Source organism: Erinaceus europaeus, chromosome 2, assembly GCF_950295315.1.
Source record: "Erinaceus europaeus chromosome 2, mEriEur2.1, whole genome shotgun sequence".
In the NCBI taxonomy this organism is placed as follows: Eukaryota; Metazoa; Chordata; class Mammalia; order Eulipotyphla; family Erinaceidae; genus Erinaceus; species Erinaceus europaeus.
In genome coordinates, this window is record NC_080163.1 from 123102254 (window position 1) to 123122227 (window position 19974).

A 19974-nucleotide genomic window follows, 5' to 3' on the forward strand; every position below is an offset into this window, starting at 1 on the left:
TTTCTTTGATACTGGAAAACTCAATGTATGACCTATATTTTAAAAATATACCTGAAAGAAATTTTATAGTCCCTTTTCCAATTGAACTTAGCATATTGAATCTCTTCCATTTACTTAAGAAGGGTAGTGGTTGCATACATAAATTACTCAGGACTGCTTTTCAGTATGTTGCACATATATTGGGGTGAACTTGAAAGGTTCCATGTATAGGTACATGGAAGCAGCCACTCTAGGCTTTGTTCTCAGAAAACACAGTGTTCTTAGAATGCTGTCTGCAGTAAAAACTGGTTTGTTGGGCTCTCTGCTGATTATAAATCTGTTCAAACTGGCATGCCCTATGAGCCCATATTTCTCCTTGATCATCTCCCAAACTACCACTAGGGGGAGAATATGGTTTTATTTGAGAAACTATTGCCAGAAACTATGGGTCTCAAGGAGTTAACTGACAAACTAGATGATAATAAAATGACTAGGGAAAGTTGAGTGTGTCCTCTAACTTCCTCCTTCACCGTCTCCTTCCTTGTCCCTCAAATTTTTTTCCTACTGTCACCCCTCTCTTTCTCTCACACACCTTAGTATATATAAGCCAATGATCTCTAGACGGGGTGGCAGATCCAGATTGATGTTAACACTTATTTTTTCTTCATCCATTTCTCTTTTTCCTTCATATATGACCTTATTGAAGTAAACTGGCTTCTGTGAGCTTCTGTTTTCCCATTGTCAAAGAATTGTAAGGATTCCATTAAAAGATGGGGGTAAAGTCCCATAACCTAGATATACACCAGTTTCTGTGAGAGAGAGCTTATGTGCACACGTATCCATAAACTACTGCAAAATATATACCTGAAAGCAGTAGTACACTAGAGTTTGCAGTGAGTACCTCCCTAACACTTCCTCTCCACTATTCCAAGCTTGGGATCCATGATTGCTCAACAAATTGTTTGGCTTCATATGTTAACTCTCTTTTCAATCACCAGGTTCCAGATGCCACCAGGATGCTGGCCAGGCTTCCCTGGATTGAAGACCCCACCAATGTGTCCTGGAGCTCAGCTTCCCCAGAGACACACCTTACTAGGGAAAGAGAGAGGCAGACTGGGGGTATGGACCGACCAGTCAACGCCCATGTTCAGCGGGGAAGCAACTACAGAAGCCAGACCTTCTACCTTCTGCAACCCTCAACGACCCTGGGTCCATGCTCCCAGAGGGCTAGAGAATGGGAAAGCTATCATGGGAGGGGGTGGGTTATGGAGATTGGGTGGTGGGAATTGTGTGGAGTTGTACCCCTCCTACCTTATGTTTTTGTTCATTAATCCTTTCTTAAATAAAAAATTAAAAAAAAAGATGGGGTGTGTACCTACTTGAATGTATAATTTACTATGTCTAAAGAACCAGGTTCTCTGTCCTATCAAATTAAAATAAAATAAATATTTCAAAGTAATAGGTATAGCATCTAGACTGGCATCCAGTAGTAGAAAATCAAAAGTAATGATTATCACTTCTTCAATAACTAGGGATAATTCCCTGCTTCAATTCTGGTGAGTTGTTTCGCTATTTCAAATGCAGGCCTGGAAGCAGGCTCAGGATATGTTTATTGGCTGTATTCCTTGTTGATCTGAAAATTCTTTGCTTTGGAGTCAGGGTCCATGGCTGTTCTATGGATTGTTCCCTTCCATCCTTACTGAGAGTCAGTATATCTGGCACATAAGAGGCACTCAAGAGACATTTGATGAATTAATGAATAAATTACCAGAAAGTACACTAATTTAAAAGTAATATACAAAGGGAAATGTGCAGTAATTAATCATTGATTGTGTGGGGTCATTTTTTCATGAAACTGAATTTACTGAGTGACTACTATATGCTTGGAACTCTGGCCGGTCCTGAAATCAAGGGTGAATAGAAGATAATATGTTCCCTTGGGCTTATATATTAGGAAGAAAAACAAATGTAAACTTCAGTTAATATGTAAGGGACAATTGTAAATCTATTAAAGTTCTATATGGCATTAGAACAATACCATATTGAAGAGATCAGTTACAGTAATCTGTGCCCAAAAATGAGTCAGAATTTAGTACTCCCACCCACTGGCCATGAATGTGCCAAAATATTTTATATAACCACTTGTTTCCAGATCCACTGTTATTACCAGTTGAGGACAGAGTCTACTATTTGAAACCTTGACATATCCCTGAGCTATGTATTATGCTCCATATTAAGTAGCACAAATCATTTTTAATAGTAAGATCAGATTTTACCATTCTCCTGCTTAAATTCACCCAACGGTTTCCTAGTAAACTTAAAATGTAATAGAAATTTATGGAGCTCTAGATCAGGAATCTTCAAAGCTTTTTTTTTTTTTTTTCTCCCAACAGAGTCTTCAAAGAAATAGGCTTAAGAATATACTTAGTTTTGCTTTTGATTTTGTGAGACATATAGTCTCTGCCCCAGCTATTCAACACCACCAATATTCTATGAAAAGTTACATTCACTACTTAAATGACTAGGCATGGCTGCATTCTAACAAACAATTTCAAAAAAGAAAACAGCTAATGGGACAGACTTGGCTCATGGTCCATGGTTTGTTGAAATCTGTTCAGAATGATCTTGTATTTGCTTATCTCCTTAAACTTGCCTCTTTACTGGCTAGCATTCTGTCCCTCTATCCTTAGACCTTTGTACTTTTGGATCCCTTTGCCTGGAATAACCTTGCTTTATGTGTGAGCCTTTTGCATGGTAAACTCCTTTATTCTCTCTGTTCTCATCTTTAAAGGCAAAAAATGTATATGATCTGAAGAGAAATCAGAGTATCTGTTCTCATCTTAGATGTCCCTTTAGAGAACTCTTTCTTTGTCAGTCTATCACATCACTTTGTTCTATTTTATATAAAGGATTTAATATTTTGAAAATACATTCTCTTGTTCATTTTATTTCTTCTCTAGGGAAATGAAAATGTCTTTACAATAGAATAATAAATGGTGTTGGCCACTACTGTATTTTAAGGACCTGGTCATTATTCATCTTATATATCTGCTGAATAAATATTTATTGAATAAGTTTGCTTAGTGAAATGGTCATCAAGAGTTGACTTGCAACACACGCTTTCTAAAAATGCTCTTTCATGCCCTGTTTAATCTGCCACTCTGCTTTAGTCATTACACTAAAAACTGGGTGACTTGAAGTGGATCCTTAGGTGTTAGGGAGAGATTCTAATAGCTGGTATCTATGCTTGGTGTCTTAATAACTCAGGGACTTTTTCATTCTCATTTTGCAGTGGCTCATCTGTCACCAGATTTCCACTTAGGCTGAAAATTTCTGTTACATTTATTCTTTTAAAAGGCTACAGAGTGATCACTAAGTTTCTGAGTCTACTAATATGCTACTTTTACCCCTTCCACTTTGAGCCATAATTTTGATTAAGTTAATTAATCATATATTTAATATTTGATCTCATAAAATTTTCCCTCTTACAAGTATAGAATAATGAAGGGACAGCTCCCAGCTGGGTCTAAAGTATATGAAATAAAAATTAGTGGGCTAGGACTACTGAATGTTATTTTTATTTTTTTGTCACCAGAGTTATCACTGGGGCTCAGTGTCTACATGGTCCCATCACTGTCAGTGCCTCCCTTCTGCCCCCACCCCTTTTTAAATAGAGGTGAGGGAGAGAGAGAGAGAGAGAGAGAGAGAGAGAGAGAAGTGAAGAGATAAAGAAAGAGAAGGCGAGATATGGTTAAGAACTTGACAGTGACTACTAAAGAGAGACTAGGATAAACTATGTCAGTCTTCTTCTTTAACCCTAGAATCTAGGGGGAATCCTAGGTTCTACAGTTACAGTTAGGAAAACGACTACAAAAGTTTGACAATAATGGGTCTAATCCACAGAAACAAGAAAAGTGCCTACCTGTAGGTTCATATGTAAAAAGCAAGACAATTTTATCCTCATGCAGGAACTTAATCAAAGTATCAGTAAAATCCTCTGATTAAAAGAGTCATCACATTTCAGCCATCAAGTTGCAGAAGCTACCATGACACCATCCTGATTTTCCTGGGCAGATGACCTAACCAATATGTCCTAGAGACCTACCTTCCAAGAGCCCTATTCTACTAGGGAAAGGTAGAAACAGACTGGGGGTATAGATTGACCTGTCAACATCGTTGTCTAGTCGAGAAGCAATTACAGAAGCCAGACCTTCCACCTTCTGCACCCCCATAAAATTTTTGTTCCATACTCTCAGAGGGATAAAGAATAGGGAACCTCCCAATGGAGGGGATGGGATACGGAACCCTGATGGTGGGAATTAAATGGAGTTGTCCCCCTCTTACCCCAAAATCTTGTTAATCATTATTAAATCACTAATAAAGAAAAGAAAAAGTGTCATCACAATATACATAGGATAAACATACCTACTAATCTTTCAATCCCAGTTATATGTACTTATATGAAAGAAATTGAGTGGGAATATATGTATTCTTCCTGTAGAATTTTATTATAAGTATGGAAAAATTAAACAATTCATATTGATAGGAATTTAGTTAACTAGACAGTGGTGCTTAAAGTGATGTAGCTTGATAATCATTGATTTACAAAAATGTCCATAGGAAACTGCAGAATAAAAAAGGTTACTTACATAAAAGAATGCAGTATTCCACTTGTAAAAACTGTTTAGTGGTTCACAAAGTGGCACACCAGGTTAAGTGCACATAGTACAAATAGTAAGTATCCACTCAAGGATCCTGGTTCAAGCCCCCAGATTCCCACCTGCAGGGGGTCGATTCACAAGTGGTGAAGCAGGTCTGCAGGTGTCTTTCTTTCCCTCTCTATATCTTCCCCTCCTCTCTAAATTTCTCTCTGTCCTGTCCAACAGCAACAATAAAAATGGAAAAAAATGGCCAGCAGGAGCAATGAATTTATAGTGTAGGCACCAAACCCCAGTGATAACCCTGGAGGCAAAAATAAAATAAAATAAAAATTAATAAGAAATAAAAACTGTGTTTAGTGACCTACATTGCACACACATACAAGTGTGAAATCCCTGAAAATTTATAATTTTATAAACAATTTTGGAATCATTACAAATTATAATTAAAAAATTACAAAGATTAAAAATAATAATAACTGTGTAAGTGTTGAGGTGCCCAGAGAGCCCTTGAACTACATTCACCACTACAACAAGTATTTACCTCTGGGTGGTGAGATTTGAGGATGGTTGTTCTTTTTCAGCTTTTTAAATCTGAATTGTGGGAGGCGGGGCTACGGAGCAGCAGTTGTGTTTCTTTCCTCTCTTCCCCTGGGTCAACTAGGACTACCAAAAGAGATCATCTGGGACCGCAACAAGGCAGGGCTAGAACAACTTCAGGAACCCACCAAATCACCAGTAAGTTCAAATATGTATGGCTCCTGGTCAGAGAGGAGCCTAGGGAGAGATTAAATGACAGTAACAGTCCAGTAGTTTACCAGTTGAGGTACCACCTCCAGTCTGTTTCACCAACAAAAAGATAGCTGAAGGGAAGAGAGGACTCCCCTAAGACTCACCAGATGCAACTGTGAGTGTCCATTGCTACTACCCTCAGAGGCTGGAGCAGCAGCGGGGAGGCCCTGTGCTGACACCAGGGGACAAAGAAATAACCAGGAAACTCAGGAGAAGATCTATACCTCAGTGGCCTAGCGGTGGGGTTGTGTGGTATGAGCCTTTCCATGTCGTTCTCCTGATGAGAACATAGTGAATAGTTGCCTCAGGACCTACAGACTATAAATGGGACTTGTTTAGAAACTGACAGGGTCCAGCAGTGCTGCCTGGCTTGGCAGAGAAGATGAATTTATCCTGGAGCTTTGGATCCTTGGGGTGTCAGAGTCTCTTTGCATAACCACTGTATTATCTCTCCCCACCCTGCTTTATCTCTTGGTCAGGAGTGAGGGATTAAGCTAAGAAGCCTAATTATAGTTTAAAAGCCCACAGCCTACAATGAAGAAAAAGAACAAAAGAGGCTTTTAAACCACTGTGCTCCAACTCAGGGGTTAAAATAATATTGAAACATCCATTTCTTCCAGGTTCTCTAACCTGGTGGCATATAGTTGTTCATAGAAGCCTCGCATGATATGCTGAATTTCTGTGGTGTCTGTTGTGATATCTCCTCTTTCATTTACGATCCGATTTATTTGGGTCTTCACCCTTTTTTGTTTGTGAGTCTAGCTAAAGGTTTGTCAATTTTGTTTGTCGATTTCCTAGATACATATGAACTTCCAAAATTAAATAAAGATGAATTAGATATTATGTACAGGCCATCACAGCTAATGAAATTGAAACAATTACCAAAAACCATCCCCAAAATGAAATTCCTGGACTAGATATTTTTACAAATGAAGTCTACAAAACCTTCAAAGAAGAGCTAATACCTCTACATTTGACTCTTCCAGAAGATTGAAGACACTGGAGTACTTCCTCCCAGCTTCTATGAAGCCAGCATCACTCTGATACCAAAAACAGACAGGGACACAACCAAAAAAGAAAACTACAGACCAACATCTCTGATGAACACAGAAGCTAAAATATTGAACAAAATTCTAGTCAACCGGATTCAAAAGATTATTCATCATGACCAAGTGGGATTTATCCCAGGGATGCAAGGCTGGTTTACTATACGTAAATCAATCAATGTGATCCATCACATCAACAAAAGCAGGACCAAAAACCACATGGTCATATCAATAGATGCAGAAAAAGCATTTTGCAAAATCCAACACCCCTTTATGATCAAAACGCTACAAAAAATGGGAGTAGATGGAAAATTCCTCAAGATAGTGGAGTCTCTATATAGCAAACCTACAGCCAACATCATACTCAATGGTGAAAACCTGGAAGCGTTTCCCCTCAGATCAGGTACTAGACAGGGCGGCCCACTATCACCATTACTATTCAACATAGTGTTGGAAGTTCTTGCCATAGAAATCAGGCAGGAGCAAGGAATTAAAGGGATACAGATTGGAAGAGAATAATTCAAGAGAATAATTCAAGAGACTAATTCTCCCTATTTTCAGATGACATGATTGTATACATAGAAAAACCTAAGGAATCTAGCAAGAAGCTTTTGGAAAGCATCAGGAAATGCAGTAAGGTGTCAGGCTACAAATTTAACATTCAAAAGTCAGTGGCATGCCTCTATGCAAACACTAAGTTAGAAGAAACTGAAATCCAGAAATTAATTCCTTTTACTATAGCAACAAAAACAATAAAATACCTAGGAGTAAACCTAACCAAAGAAGTGAAAGACTTGTATACTGAAAATTATGAGTCACTACTCCAGGACGTAGAAAAAGACACAAAGAAGTGGAAAGATATTCCATGTTCATGGGTTGGAAGACTTAACATCATTAAAATGAATATACTACCCAGAGCCATATACAAATTTAATGCTATCCCCATCAAGATCCCAATTACATTTTTTAGGAGAATAGAACAAATGCTCCAAATGTTTATCTGGAACCAGAAAAGACTTAGAATTGCCAAAACAATCTTGAGAAGAACAGAACAGAAGTGGAGGCATCACACTCCCAGATCTCAAACTGTATTATAGGACCATTGTCATCAAAAGTGCTTGGTACTGGAACATGAATAGACACACTGACCAGTGGAATAGAACTGAGAGCCCAGAAGTAAGCTCCCACACTTATGACATCTAATCTTTGACAAAGGTGCCCAGACTATTAAATGGGGAAAGCAGAGTCTCTTCAACAAATGGTGTTAGAAAAAATGGGTTGAAACATGTAGAATAATGAAACTGAACCACCGTCTTTCACCAAATACAAAAGTAAATACCAAGTAAAGATCAAGGACTTGGATGTTAGACCAGAAACTATTAAATATTTAGAGGAAAATATTGGCAGAACTCTTTTCCACATAAATTTTAAAGACATCTTCAATGAAATGAATGCAATTACAAAGAAGACTAAGTCAAGTATAAACCTATGGGACTCTATAGTGAAGATGTGAGGTTCCTGATGTCTTAGGGTTCAAAAAGACAATCAATAGTTAATATTATCATCACATTATTTGTTAATTGGGTTAACTTTGAAAAGTCCCTTTGTTATGGTTTGCTGTACAGTACCCAGTATCTTGTATATAGCTGTGCTATTGGAAGCTTCTAATCTACTTGGTCTAGGCTTTTGAGAGAGTCCGCATATCAAATACGTAGCCTATCTATTAAAAAGATTCAGTTTGTCTTTTGAGAACCTTTGAGACATACAATTGATTTCCCCCTCTCATATTAATTAACTACTGATTTATATGTCTACATTTTGCTAGGAGTGTACATAAACACCATTCCCATCACCAAAAGACCGTGACCCATCCCTCCCGCCCACTCCCACCCCCCACTGGCCCAGGAAGCTACATGTCTACCCCTCACCACTGGGTTTTTACTTTGGTGCCCTACTTACAATTTGATCAGGTCCTGCTTTTAGTTTCCCTTTCAGATCTTCTAAGTCAGCTTCTGTTGATGAGTGGGATCATCCCATACTCATCTTTAACTTTCTGACTTAGTTCACTTAACATAATTCCTTCTAGCTCTGTCCAAGATGGGTCAGAGAAGGTGGGTTCATTGTTCTTGATAGCTGCATAGTATTCCATTGTGTATATATACCACAGCTTTCTCAGCCATTCATCTGTTGTTGGGCACTTCACTATAGAGCCCCTACTTCCCCCAGTCCTGGCACCCTTGGATAGGGCTCACTTTCCCGTATGCATCTCCCAATCCAAACCAAATAATATTGCATCCGCCGATCACAACCTAACCAAAGCAACGATTGCCATCTCAACATGCTTCACCTCAGAGTGTATCCAGAGACTTCACGTGTGGAATGACAACCCTTCAGCTTCATTACTCGGGTGAGACCTTTCCTTTTATAGTACACTCTAATTTCATCTCAGGTAGTTCACTTTCTAACAAAGTCCCATAACCTAGACATACACCAGTTTCTGTGAGAGAGAGCGTATGTGCACACGTATCCATAAACTACTGCAAAATATATACCTGAAAGCAGGATTACACTAGAGTTTGCAGTGAGTACCTCCCTAACACTTCCTCTCCACTATTCCAAGCTTGGGATCCATGATTGCTCAACAAATTGTTTGGCTTTGTATGTTAACTCTCTTTTCAATCACCAGGTTCCAGATGCCACCAGGATGCTGGATAGGCTTCCCTGGATTGAAGACCCCACCAATGTGTCCTGGAGCTCAGCTTCCCCAGAGACACACCTTACTAGGGAAAGAGAGAGGCAGACTGGGAGTATGGACCGACCAGTCAACGCCCATGTTCAGCGGGGAAGCAATTACAGAAGCCAGACCCTCTACCTTCTGCAACCCTCAACGACCCTGGGTCCATGCTCCCAGAGGGCTAGAGAATGGGAAGGCTATCATGGGAGGGGGTGGGTTATGGGGATTGGGTGGTGGGAATTGTGTGGAGTTGTACCCCTCCTACCTTATGCTTTTGTTCACTAATCCTTTCTTAAATAAAAAAATTAAAAAAAAAAAAAAAACCTATGGGACTACATCAAATTAAAAAGCTTCTGTACAGCAAAAGAAACCACTACCTAAACTAAGAGACCCCTCACAGAATGGGAGAAGATCTTTACACGTCATACATCAGACAAGAGGCTAATAACCAAAATGTATAAAGGGCTTGCCAAACTCAACAACAGATAACCCCATTCAAAAATGGGGAGAGGACATGGACAGAATATTCTCCACAGAAGAGATCTAAAAGGCCGAGAAACACATAAAAAAATGCTCCAAGTTTTTGACTGACAGAGAAATGCAAATAAAGACAACAATGAGATATCACTTCACTCTTGTGAGAATGTCATGCATCAGAAAAGGTAGCAGCAGCAAATGATGGAGAGGTTGTGGGGTCAAAGGAACCCTCCTGCACTGCTGGTGGGAATATAAATTGGGCAATCCTTGTGGAGAGCAGTCTGGAGAACTCTCAGAAGGCTAGAAATGGACCTACCCTATGATCCTGCAACTCGTCTCCTGGGGATATATCCTAAGGAACCCAACACAGCCATCCAAAAAGATCTGTGCATACACATGTTCTCCTTTTTAAAAAAATAGTTTTAAAAAATATTTATTCCCTTTTGTTGCCCTTTTTTAAACTGTTGTAGTTATTAATGTAGTCATTGTTGTATAGGACAGAGAGAAATGGAGAGAGGAGGGGAATAGAGAGGAGGAGAGAGAGAGACACCTGCAGATCTACTTCACCGCCTGTGAAGGGACTCCCTTGAAGGTGGGGAGCCTGGGGCTCGAACTGGGATTCTCATGCTGGTCCTTGCGCTTTGCACTATGTGCGGCTTAACCTGCTGCAGTATCACCCAACTCCCTACACAAATGCACAATTTGTAATAGCCAAAACCTGGAAGCAACCCAGGTGTCCAACAACAGCTGAGTGGCTGAGCAAGTTGTGGTATATATACACAATGGAATACTACTCAGCTATTAAAAACAGTGACTTCACCATTTTCAGCCCATCTTTTATGGAGCTGAAAAAAATCATGTTAGGTGAAATAAGTCAGACACAGAAGGATGAATATGGGATGATCTCACTCTCAGGCAGAGTTGAAAAACAAGATCAGAAGAGAAAACACAAGTAGAACCTGAACTGGAATTGGCGTATTGCACCAAAGTAAAAGTCTCTGGGGTGTGTGTGTGTGGGGGGGGGGGGGGCGGAGAATACAGGTCCAAAAAGGATGACAGAGGACCTAGTGGGGGTTGTATTGTTATAGGGAAAGCTGGGAAATGTTACGCATGTACAAACTATTGTATTTACTGTTGAATGTGAAACATTAATTCCCCAATAAAGAAATTTAAAAAAATCTGAATTGCTTCTTTTTTTATTACCTAATGTATCACTGCGGCTTAGTGTCTCCATTATAAATCCATCAGTCATGGTGGCCATTTTATTTATTTAATTTATTTGCTAGGACAGAGAGAATTTGAGAGAGAGAGGGTGACAGAGGGAGAGAGACACCTGCAGCACTGCTTTCATCACTGGTGAAGCTTTATCAGTGCAGGTAGGGAGCAGGGATTTGAATTTGAGGTCCTTGTGCATGGCAATGTATATGCTTAACATGCTCACCACAGCTTCCCCCCAACCCTGAATTGCTATTTTTTTTTTAATTGCCACCAGGGTTGTCATTGGGATTAGGTGCTAGCACTGTGAACCTACTGATTCTGGAGACTTTTTTTTTCTTTGATATTACAGAAAGAAATTGGAGAGAAAGAGAGAGAGAGAGAGAGAGCGCAAAAGTATTTGCTTCTTGGTTTGTGAAACTTCCCCCTTATTGGTGGAGAGTGGTGGCTCAAGCCTAGGTCCCTAAAAAAGAAATGTATCTACACATACAAGAAAAATAAAATAGTCACATACCCAGTATTCCAGAATACAATGGCATTGACTGAAATACCTCAGAACAGAGTAAATGTTTGAAAATACCAATAAAGAAAAACTAGATAGCTAATAGACTAAGAAACCACATTATAGTTCATTGTTACTACAAGTAAATAGGTAGTAAAAGCCTTAACTACCAGGTTGTACAAATAAATTGAGAACTCTCTATGAGCTACTTCTCAACTATAAACTACTGAAATTATCTCTATTTAGCCTGAGCTGTTTCAGAAAATAGCAATCCCCAAAGAAGGACAGTCACTGGGTGGAATGTTTTTACTCATGTCTACATGGTAGGTAGGTTTGTCTATAAACTAAGATAACTGTCTTGCAAAACAGAGACACAGGTAGAAGAAAAATGAAAATAAAATCCATACATGAACTAGATCCCTGCAAACACTTTGGATGACTTCACTGTAGCATTCACCATATTTCACTTCTTACATCTTCATTTGGTAACAGTCTTCCTGCCTGTCTATATCTACCAGGAATAAATGAATAGTACCTGACAGGTCCATAACTGTACTCTAGGTCTTAGAATCATGCCAGTAGAGTAGATACTCAGTGGGGTGGGGTTGGTGATATAGGGAACAAGAGAAGAATCAAAGAAGATCAGAGTCTTTGACTTTGAGATGTTTGAATTGGGTATTTATCTGTCAATGCTTCCTTCTGATTCATGAACTCAACAGGAAGCATCGATACACATCTATGCAACTGAATCTCTTAGGAGTTAGAACACATATTTCTAGGTCCAGCTCCTAATTAAAGAGCAAGATCAACTGCACCACTGATAAAGAAAGTCAGTGTCATATTGATCATTCTCCATCATGAAGCTTGGCAATTAAGATGTTCCATTTCCTCTCTTTCCTGACATCTCTAAAGCCCCACTATAAAGGCAGTTGGTGCCATTTTCCCTGACATTCAGATAGGCCCAATGAGCAAAGGGATGAGTTTAGTAGAGGTGAAAACAACTGCCAGATTCTGATTCTCATTGGAAGGTTTCCCTGGAACTGCTGGAACCCAGTGTGTCGTGTTCACAGCTGACTGAAAGTTCCTGGGAATGAAAGTCTCCCTGGGGACAGACATGTGTTAACCAATGTCTTTTTTCTTTTTTTAAATGTAACTAACACAGTTCCCAGCACCAGAGCTAGGATAATTCTAATGTGAGCATTTTTCTCCTAGACTCTTTCACTGCCACCACCCCCCATCAAGCTCTCCATCGTTCAATCTGGTAGCTGGCTCCAGGTGGCACCTCAATTGGCTCGTTTCCCTTTACTATAGCAGTTATCACTGATCCCTTCCGTGCAATGCACATGCCCTTTTAAAAAAATATTTTATTATCTTTATTTATTGGATAGAGACAACCATAAATTGAGAGTGTAGGGGGAGAGAAAGACAGAGGGAGAAAAAGATACACCTGCAGCACTGCCTCAACACTTGAAAAGCTTTCCCCCTACAGGTGGGGACTGGGTCTCAAACCCAGGTCCTTGTGCATTGTAACGTGTGCTTAACCAGGTGCATAGCCACCCAGCCCCTAGTCCACATGCTTTTAATCCTCACCTCATGGGCTGCTTTTGGAGTAAGAACTGCACAACATTACTCAAAATTAACTCTTCTTAAATGTCTCCAGAGAACTGAAGGTGGTCAAACACTCAGGAATTGGTGGAGACAAGACACTGTAGGCATGTCCTCTAGGATCTCATCCCTTTGCCCCATATGTATAAGGTCTTGGCATGCCTTGCATATTCAGAAAACACTGGGCTCACACAGATCTACAGGGCTGGGGCTTGAGTACCATAAATCAAACCCTGAGACTCTACAAAAGCTACAGCTAATAATCTGAAAAGTTCAAAGACCATTATTTTCTGTTGATCTTCCTTCATTCTGTAATGACTCACCAGAACAATACCCAGGAGTTTAGTGCTGAGCAGCTGGAAATAGTCCCCTGTCTGCACGTACAGATAAATATGGGTGACCTTCCCCCTGTGATGGATTGGAGCTGAGGGCATCCAAGTACACTAGAACACAAAAATGATGCCTGGTTTGTCGGGAGATGAATGTTCCTTCACACAAACTGCATGTCTTTCTGCCTTACCTTCCCTAAAGGGAATGCTGCTAGAATAATAAGAATAATTGAAGCATTAACAGTACACTGGCAGTTCTGAAAATTTACTACATTCTAAGTATTGAGTGAAGTACACTATCTCATTTAATCCTTGCATATAGTTCTCTAGGACTAGTATTATTTCCCCACCGCATTTACAGACAAGTCTAAATACTTCTTTCTAGTAGATCCAGGAACCTGCCAGAGGTCTTGTTTTGTTAAGGACATGAATAGATCACCAATCCCAGTTTAGGCCCCATTGCTATGTGTTGATCACTTAGATTATTTGTGGGGCTTCAGGGGCTCTGGGGCATGATGGTGGAGACAAAGCAATATAATTTAAAAGTAATGAAGTCTTTAGGAAAAGCTCACATATTATGTAGAAATGATAAATGAACAAATTTTATTTCATTTAAAAAAAGGAAATATGAGGTCCACCCACTGTTCAACCAATATTAAGAATTCTAAGATAGTAACAATAGAGAATTAAGCCAAGCATGAGGCCCTTCTGAGTGTGGGATTCTGTGAAATTGCTCAGGTCACACCCTATAGAGCTGGTTTTGGTTTTGTGGACTCAGAAAAAGTCACATGAGTAGTGGCACAAACCCCATTATAGATATCTTACCATTATTTAAGCCTAGAGACTGAGTAACAGCTCACATTACACTAACAGGAATTCAACACGCCTGCACAGTTGGTCCAAAGGCTGTTCATTTTCTGTCAGTTCATTAGACAGAAATACACAAATACTAACCCACGAGGGTGAATGTGAAAGAAGGAGGCTCTATTGCCATGGTGCCTGGGAAGAGTTTCATGATTTGAAGTCCGACGTGCAGACAGTGATGCTGGCTCATGCCCCAGCTGTGTGACTTTGGGCAAGGACCTGGATCTCATCCAGATTCTGTTTTCTGTATGATGGACAGTAGGCATTCATCCTTCAGAGAAGGACAAGGCTTAGTGGAGAGAATGACGCAGTATGTCTAAAGCTCTTAGCACTAAGTAAATACTAAGTTAGATACTAGGAGAGCTCACATTTGTGGGCCAGTTGAAATAGCACATCATTTGAAGCTAGATAATGCAGGTTAAGTACTGAATAACATACCTCATATATTACTTGTGTGAAATGGACAAAGTTACTGAACCTTTTCAGGGCATGCGTCCCCCTCTGTAAACTGGATCCAGAGCAAAGTCTTCAACACTTAGGTGAGCAGGGTATTATGGGAATAGGAGAAGTGATAACTGATGTAGAATATTGGGGGGGGGTATGTTTTTCTTTACCACTGAAAAATGATTTAAGCTAAGGAGAGACTGGGAAAGGTTGGGTGGGAAGGGACCCAGGGGGAGCCTAGAACATTTAAAATGAGACAGGGTGGGGAGGGAGTCTATGGGAGCATGATATCCAGTGTTGGTCACAGAAGGGTGGGACTCAAACCCTGGTTCTCAAACCCTGGCTAGTGCTGTCTGATAGAGGAGAGCAGGTGGGTGGTAGGGGTGGGCTGCTGTTCTCATAGATTTCTGCACCTTCTTGTCTGAGGTCTCCTACAGGCACTAAGTAATATAATGTTTTCCTCTAAAAGTTTTCACAACATTTCCACATTCATGACCCCACATTTAACTGACTCCATTTCAATTCCCACTTTATAGTCAAATACAGAGGGTGCTAAACAAGAAACAATAATGCAGGGCAAATTATGCATAGCTGTAAGAAGGTAGACCACAGAGCTACCCAATTTTTTTATGTGTTTTATAGGATAATACCAATCATAAGTAGAATTTTGAGGAGGTTTATGTTTTGCTGGAGATGTGTCTAACCTAGTCGAATTGCTTTGTGATTTAAGGAATTCAATGTGCACAGAGGATTCCATTTTTCTTTGAAAATATGACATGTATCTAAAGCAATAAAATTTGAAATTCTTTTTGAAACTTTAAGGAAGGGCACAGTATGAGGAAAATTGGACACCATCTAATCATATACACACATAATATACAAAGACATGCTCAAGCTCACAGCTGCCTCAAATGTAGCCATTGTCATTTACATTTAGAACACTTTTCCAGCAAATCTCAAATTCTAGTCACTCACATGCAGGGCTCAGGTACTGCAAATGGGAACCAAGAATCATTTTTCTGTTCAAACTCCAGTCTCCTTAATATCTTTGCCAGCCAGTTCTCCTAGCTTTTCCTGCACATCTGCTTGTTTAATATTTCTATAAACATCAAAACCTAAGTCCAAAGTCTTACCCACTGAAAATCAACTTTCCAAAAGCAGCCTAAAAGGTGTTGCATGGAGAGTCTGTCAGGAAGTGATTTAGCTCACCTTGACCTGTCTGCTCTCCATCTCCCCAGGCTATTCCACCTACTCCTCCCAAAATGCCTTCCGGGTTAGTTATGGAATTTGGCTCCCTGCTGGTCTAATAGTTAGAATTTTTCTCATTTTTATACAACACATCCAAATCCAAGAGGATTGTCACTTTGACCTGGTTGTGGGGGTAGATTTCAAGAAGTATATACAGATCTAGATCCTTGAAGCTGAAAGGGATGTTTGAGGCACCTTACACATATTTATTCATCTGGTAGTCTAGGGAGGTTACCATGACAATGCTTCCAGAACCTCTTGTAGCTCCATGTTAGTGGTATATCTCATCAGTCAAGAGAATGTGGGGAAATAACCAGTCAAAGTCATTCTCAGCATCTGTGTCCTGCCTTGCCTGTTTGTTTTGGTATCAGCTAGACACAATGACACTGATACCCTCAACATAGCACTTTTTTTTTAACCAAATATATTCTGATGCTTAAAATCAAAACCCAGTCTTATAATTGATATTTTTTCCACTTTATTTTATGCTTTCTCAATCATTATATTCAGAAGTAATTTCTTTTGCTGGACACAGATGAATTAGTATCAACTGGACATTAAAAAAAAAAAAGATTTCTAAATTCTAAAACCTTCCCTGACAGAAAGGTTAAATAAGAGAAAAGATAACAAGAGCTCTGTTGTAACCTGGAGTGATTTCCATAACAGTAGACACATACATTTCCAGAGAAAGAAATGAAATGTTTCGCCTCTAGCTCTTTGACTGAAGACAAAAGGCTTCTTCATGCACATCTTCTAAAGATTGGAGAAAATTTCTGCCTGGTTTTCCAGGATGGTTCTTATTGAAAGTCAAAAGAACTAATAAGTTTTAAATGGGGGCCTTAATTTTTTTCAAAACACTTCTATACTAAAAAACTCAGCTTTTTCCACAGGAGTGAGCTAGATATTTACAATTCAAATGTGTCCAATAGCAACCATGAGCTAAAGGCTTAGATATCAGTAATCCATGAAGGATTGCCTTTAGAGAAAATTAAAGCAATATTTTTTTATCATTCACATCACTGTAGCCATGTTCTGAGCAGCAGATTCCCAGCTCTTTCCTCTGTCTAGGGAAACAGTGTTGAACTACTGGAGGGCAATACAACAGAGTATAGAATCCTCAGTACTGATAGCTTGCCACTTCCCATGCCGCCATATTAATTAAAAGTAAGGCAACTTAACATACCTGTAGGGGACCCTTCCATGACATGGCCAATGTAGGGGCCTTCCCGAAAGATTGGTCTATTATCATTCTGATCAATCACAATGACTTCTAGAGGGACTGGCCCCTCGAGAGTTCTGCCATTTCCATCAGTAGTCTCCACAAACAGCTATTGGTGCAAAGAGATTGGGGGAGAAATAAGGCATTAATTCATTATGAAAATTGAAGTCAGGTTCTCTAGAGAAAGTAGGTTATATCAGTGATTTTATGAGCTCTTGGCAATATTCAAACTTTGGTCTCAATGGGTAGTCACTGGGACTAGAATAGAAACTAAACATTACAGAATAAAGGATAAAGATCAGTTCCTGCAAGTTCCCCGTGGGAAATTTGCAATTAATTCATCAAATCTGCAAAGGTAGTCCAAAAAATAAAAAAGGAAAAAGGAAGAAAACACTAGCAATCAGCCATAGCTGAGAAAATTTGCTTATATTGTTTCTTATATTGCTTATATTGTTTTTCCAACACCATTATGTTTAAAAGGAATGGTATGCTAATAAAAATAATTGACTAAGCAGTTATGAACAGACTACATTAAGACATAACTGAAAGCGCTTATGAGAGTTTTTAGGAGAAATTCGGGTCAGTAAGTAAACACAGAGCTTTCCTAAATCAAGGACGTGTTTGCAGTATTCTGAATGACAAAAATGGGAATTCCTGTCTACCAGGTGTTTGTAACCTAGAGTGAATTTCAAAATTCCATTAAAAACTCTGACATGAGGGACCGGGTGGTGGCGCATCTGATTGAGCGCACCTGCTACAATGCACAAGGACCCATGTTCAAGCCCCTGGTCCCCACCTGCAGAGGGAAAGCTTCACAAGTGGTGAAGCAGTGTTGCAGGTGTATCTCTGCCTATCTCTCCCCTTTCCTCTCAATTTCTGACTGTCTCTATCAAATAAATAAATAAAGATAATCAAAACATTTAAAAAACATTAAAAAAACTCTGACATGAGAATAAATTCACATCTCAAAGATTAAAAAAAATGAGTATTAAAAAGCATATTTATTGAGCCAGGAAAATCACTTTGATTGTGTGCTGTTTTGCCATATGCACAACCCAGGTTTGGGCCTAGCCTTCACTGCACTGAAGGAAGTTTAGGTGTTGTGTTCCCTCTCTCCTTTCCACCCTTTCTCCACCCTGTATCTCCATCTTTAAAAAGTCAGCTTTATATTGAAATGAGTGCAACCTAGAATGTTCCTGCCTATCACCAAAGAAAGCCAGCTCAGACCTACAGGGATGCAGAGTTTACACAGGCTCATGTGCTGAACATGGGCCCCCAAATCAGATCAATGGGTTCTCGAAACTTTACATCAGGCTCAACCTGATGCTGTTGACTGGCTATGGAAGAAGGGCAAACGCTAGAAGAAGAAGAAGAAGAATAGTTAATGGAGTTTATATACTTTTCCCCGTGTTTCAGAGCTACTCCCTGCCTTGATTCAGCCTTCTAGTCCTATTTTCAACTTGATACCATTTCCCCAGATAATACCTTTAGCCTACCTACATGTTAGCTGCCAGGCTCAGGCAAAAACTAGTAAAGTCACGGGTACCTTGGAATATACTAAAATAGACATTTTAGCTTTTTCCAAAATGGAGACCTCATCTGCTATATTCTTACCTTTAAGTTCCTGATTATTAAACAGTTTGTTTTGCTTTATGTCTTAATGCTCTCCAGCCACCAAGTCGCAGATACTATCATGATGCCAACCTGACTTCCCTGGGCAGACGACCTCACCGATGTTTGTACCCTGGAATCACATCTCCCCAGAGTCCTACCCCACTAGGGAAAGATGGAAACAGGCTGGGGGTATGAATCAATCTGCAATGCCCATGTCCAATGGAGAAACAATTACAGAACTTATACCTCCCACCTTCTGCACCCCATAAAAGTCTTTGGTCTATATTCCCAGAGGCATAAAGAATAGAAAGCTTTCAATAGAAGGGATAAAATATGGAACTCTGGTGATAGGAATGGTGTAGAATTTTACCCCTTTTTCTTGTCGATCATTATTAAATAAATGAAAAAGTCAGTTTTATTATTTGTTTTGGAAACAGGAAATTCTTCAAGGTATTTCCGGTGAATTTCAGTGATCTTACTTTTTCACTTTCTGTGCCCAATTCAGTCTTGATTTAACTCGGTGGCATCAGCGATACTTTTCCTTGGTCCCTAAATTGACAATATCTCAATCTGAAAAGGACCTTTGCAGCACAACTTCTCTCTGGCTATGTGACCTTGACCTGTACATTTCATCTCAGTTTTTTCATTTATTAAGTTGTGCTAATAAAAACACCCACACCTAGGAAATATTAACCATAGCTATCCATTGTTTATGTGGGCTCTCTTTTATATCAATTCATTTGCTCCTCATAAAATCCTTGTGAACTATTTGCCAAGAGGGAACAGATATACGTAGAGGTTAAGAGTTAGAGTCTGAGTTTGGCCTGTGAAATCAGTCTCCAAAGTTAACATTTTAAAAATCAGCATGAGAGGTGTGTATGTGGGGTGGCACAGCAGATTAAATGCAAATGGGATGAAGCCCAAGGACCAGTTTAAGGATCCTGCTTCAAACCCTTGGCTCTCCACCTCGAGGGGGGTCGCTTCACAGGTGGTAAAGAAGGTCTACAGGTGTCTTTCTTTCTCTCCTTTCCTCTCTCGATTTCTCTCTGTCCTATCCAACAAAACCAGCAATAGCAACAATAGCAATAATAACAACAAGGGCAACAAAAATGTGTGTGTGGGGGAATGGCCTCCAGGAGCAGTGGATTCATGGTGCAGGCACCAAGCCCTAGCAATAACCCTGGAGGCAAAATAAATAAATAAATAAATAAATAAATAAATAAATAGCAGCACAGTCATCCTCTTCTA

The 19974-nt window shown here is 39.6% G+C and overlaps 1 protein-coding gene across 3 annotated transcripts in view; it reads right to left on the reverse strand.

Moving 5' to 3' along the window:
* CDH13 (cadherin 13) overlaps window positions 1-19974 on the reverse strand; it is a 1263374-nt gene that overhangs the window by 428579 nt on the left and 814821 nt on the right. For all 3 annotated transcript variants that reach the window (XM_060185111.1, XM_060185110.1, XM_007528362.2), the window contains one exon: window positions 17077-17221. In XM_060185111.1, the coding sequence (XP_060041094.1) occupies window positions 17077-17221 (145 nt within the window). The remainder of the gene's footprint in view (window positions 1-17076; window positions 17222-19974) is intronic.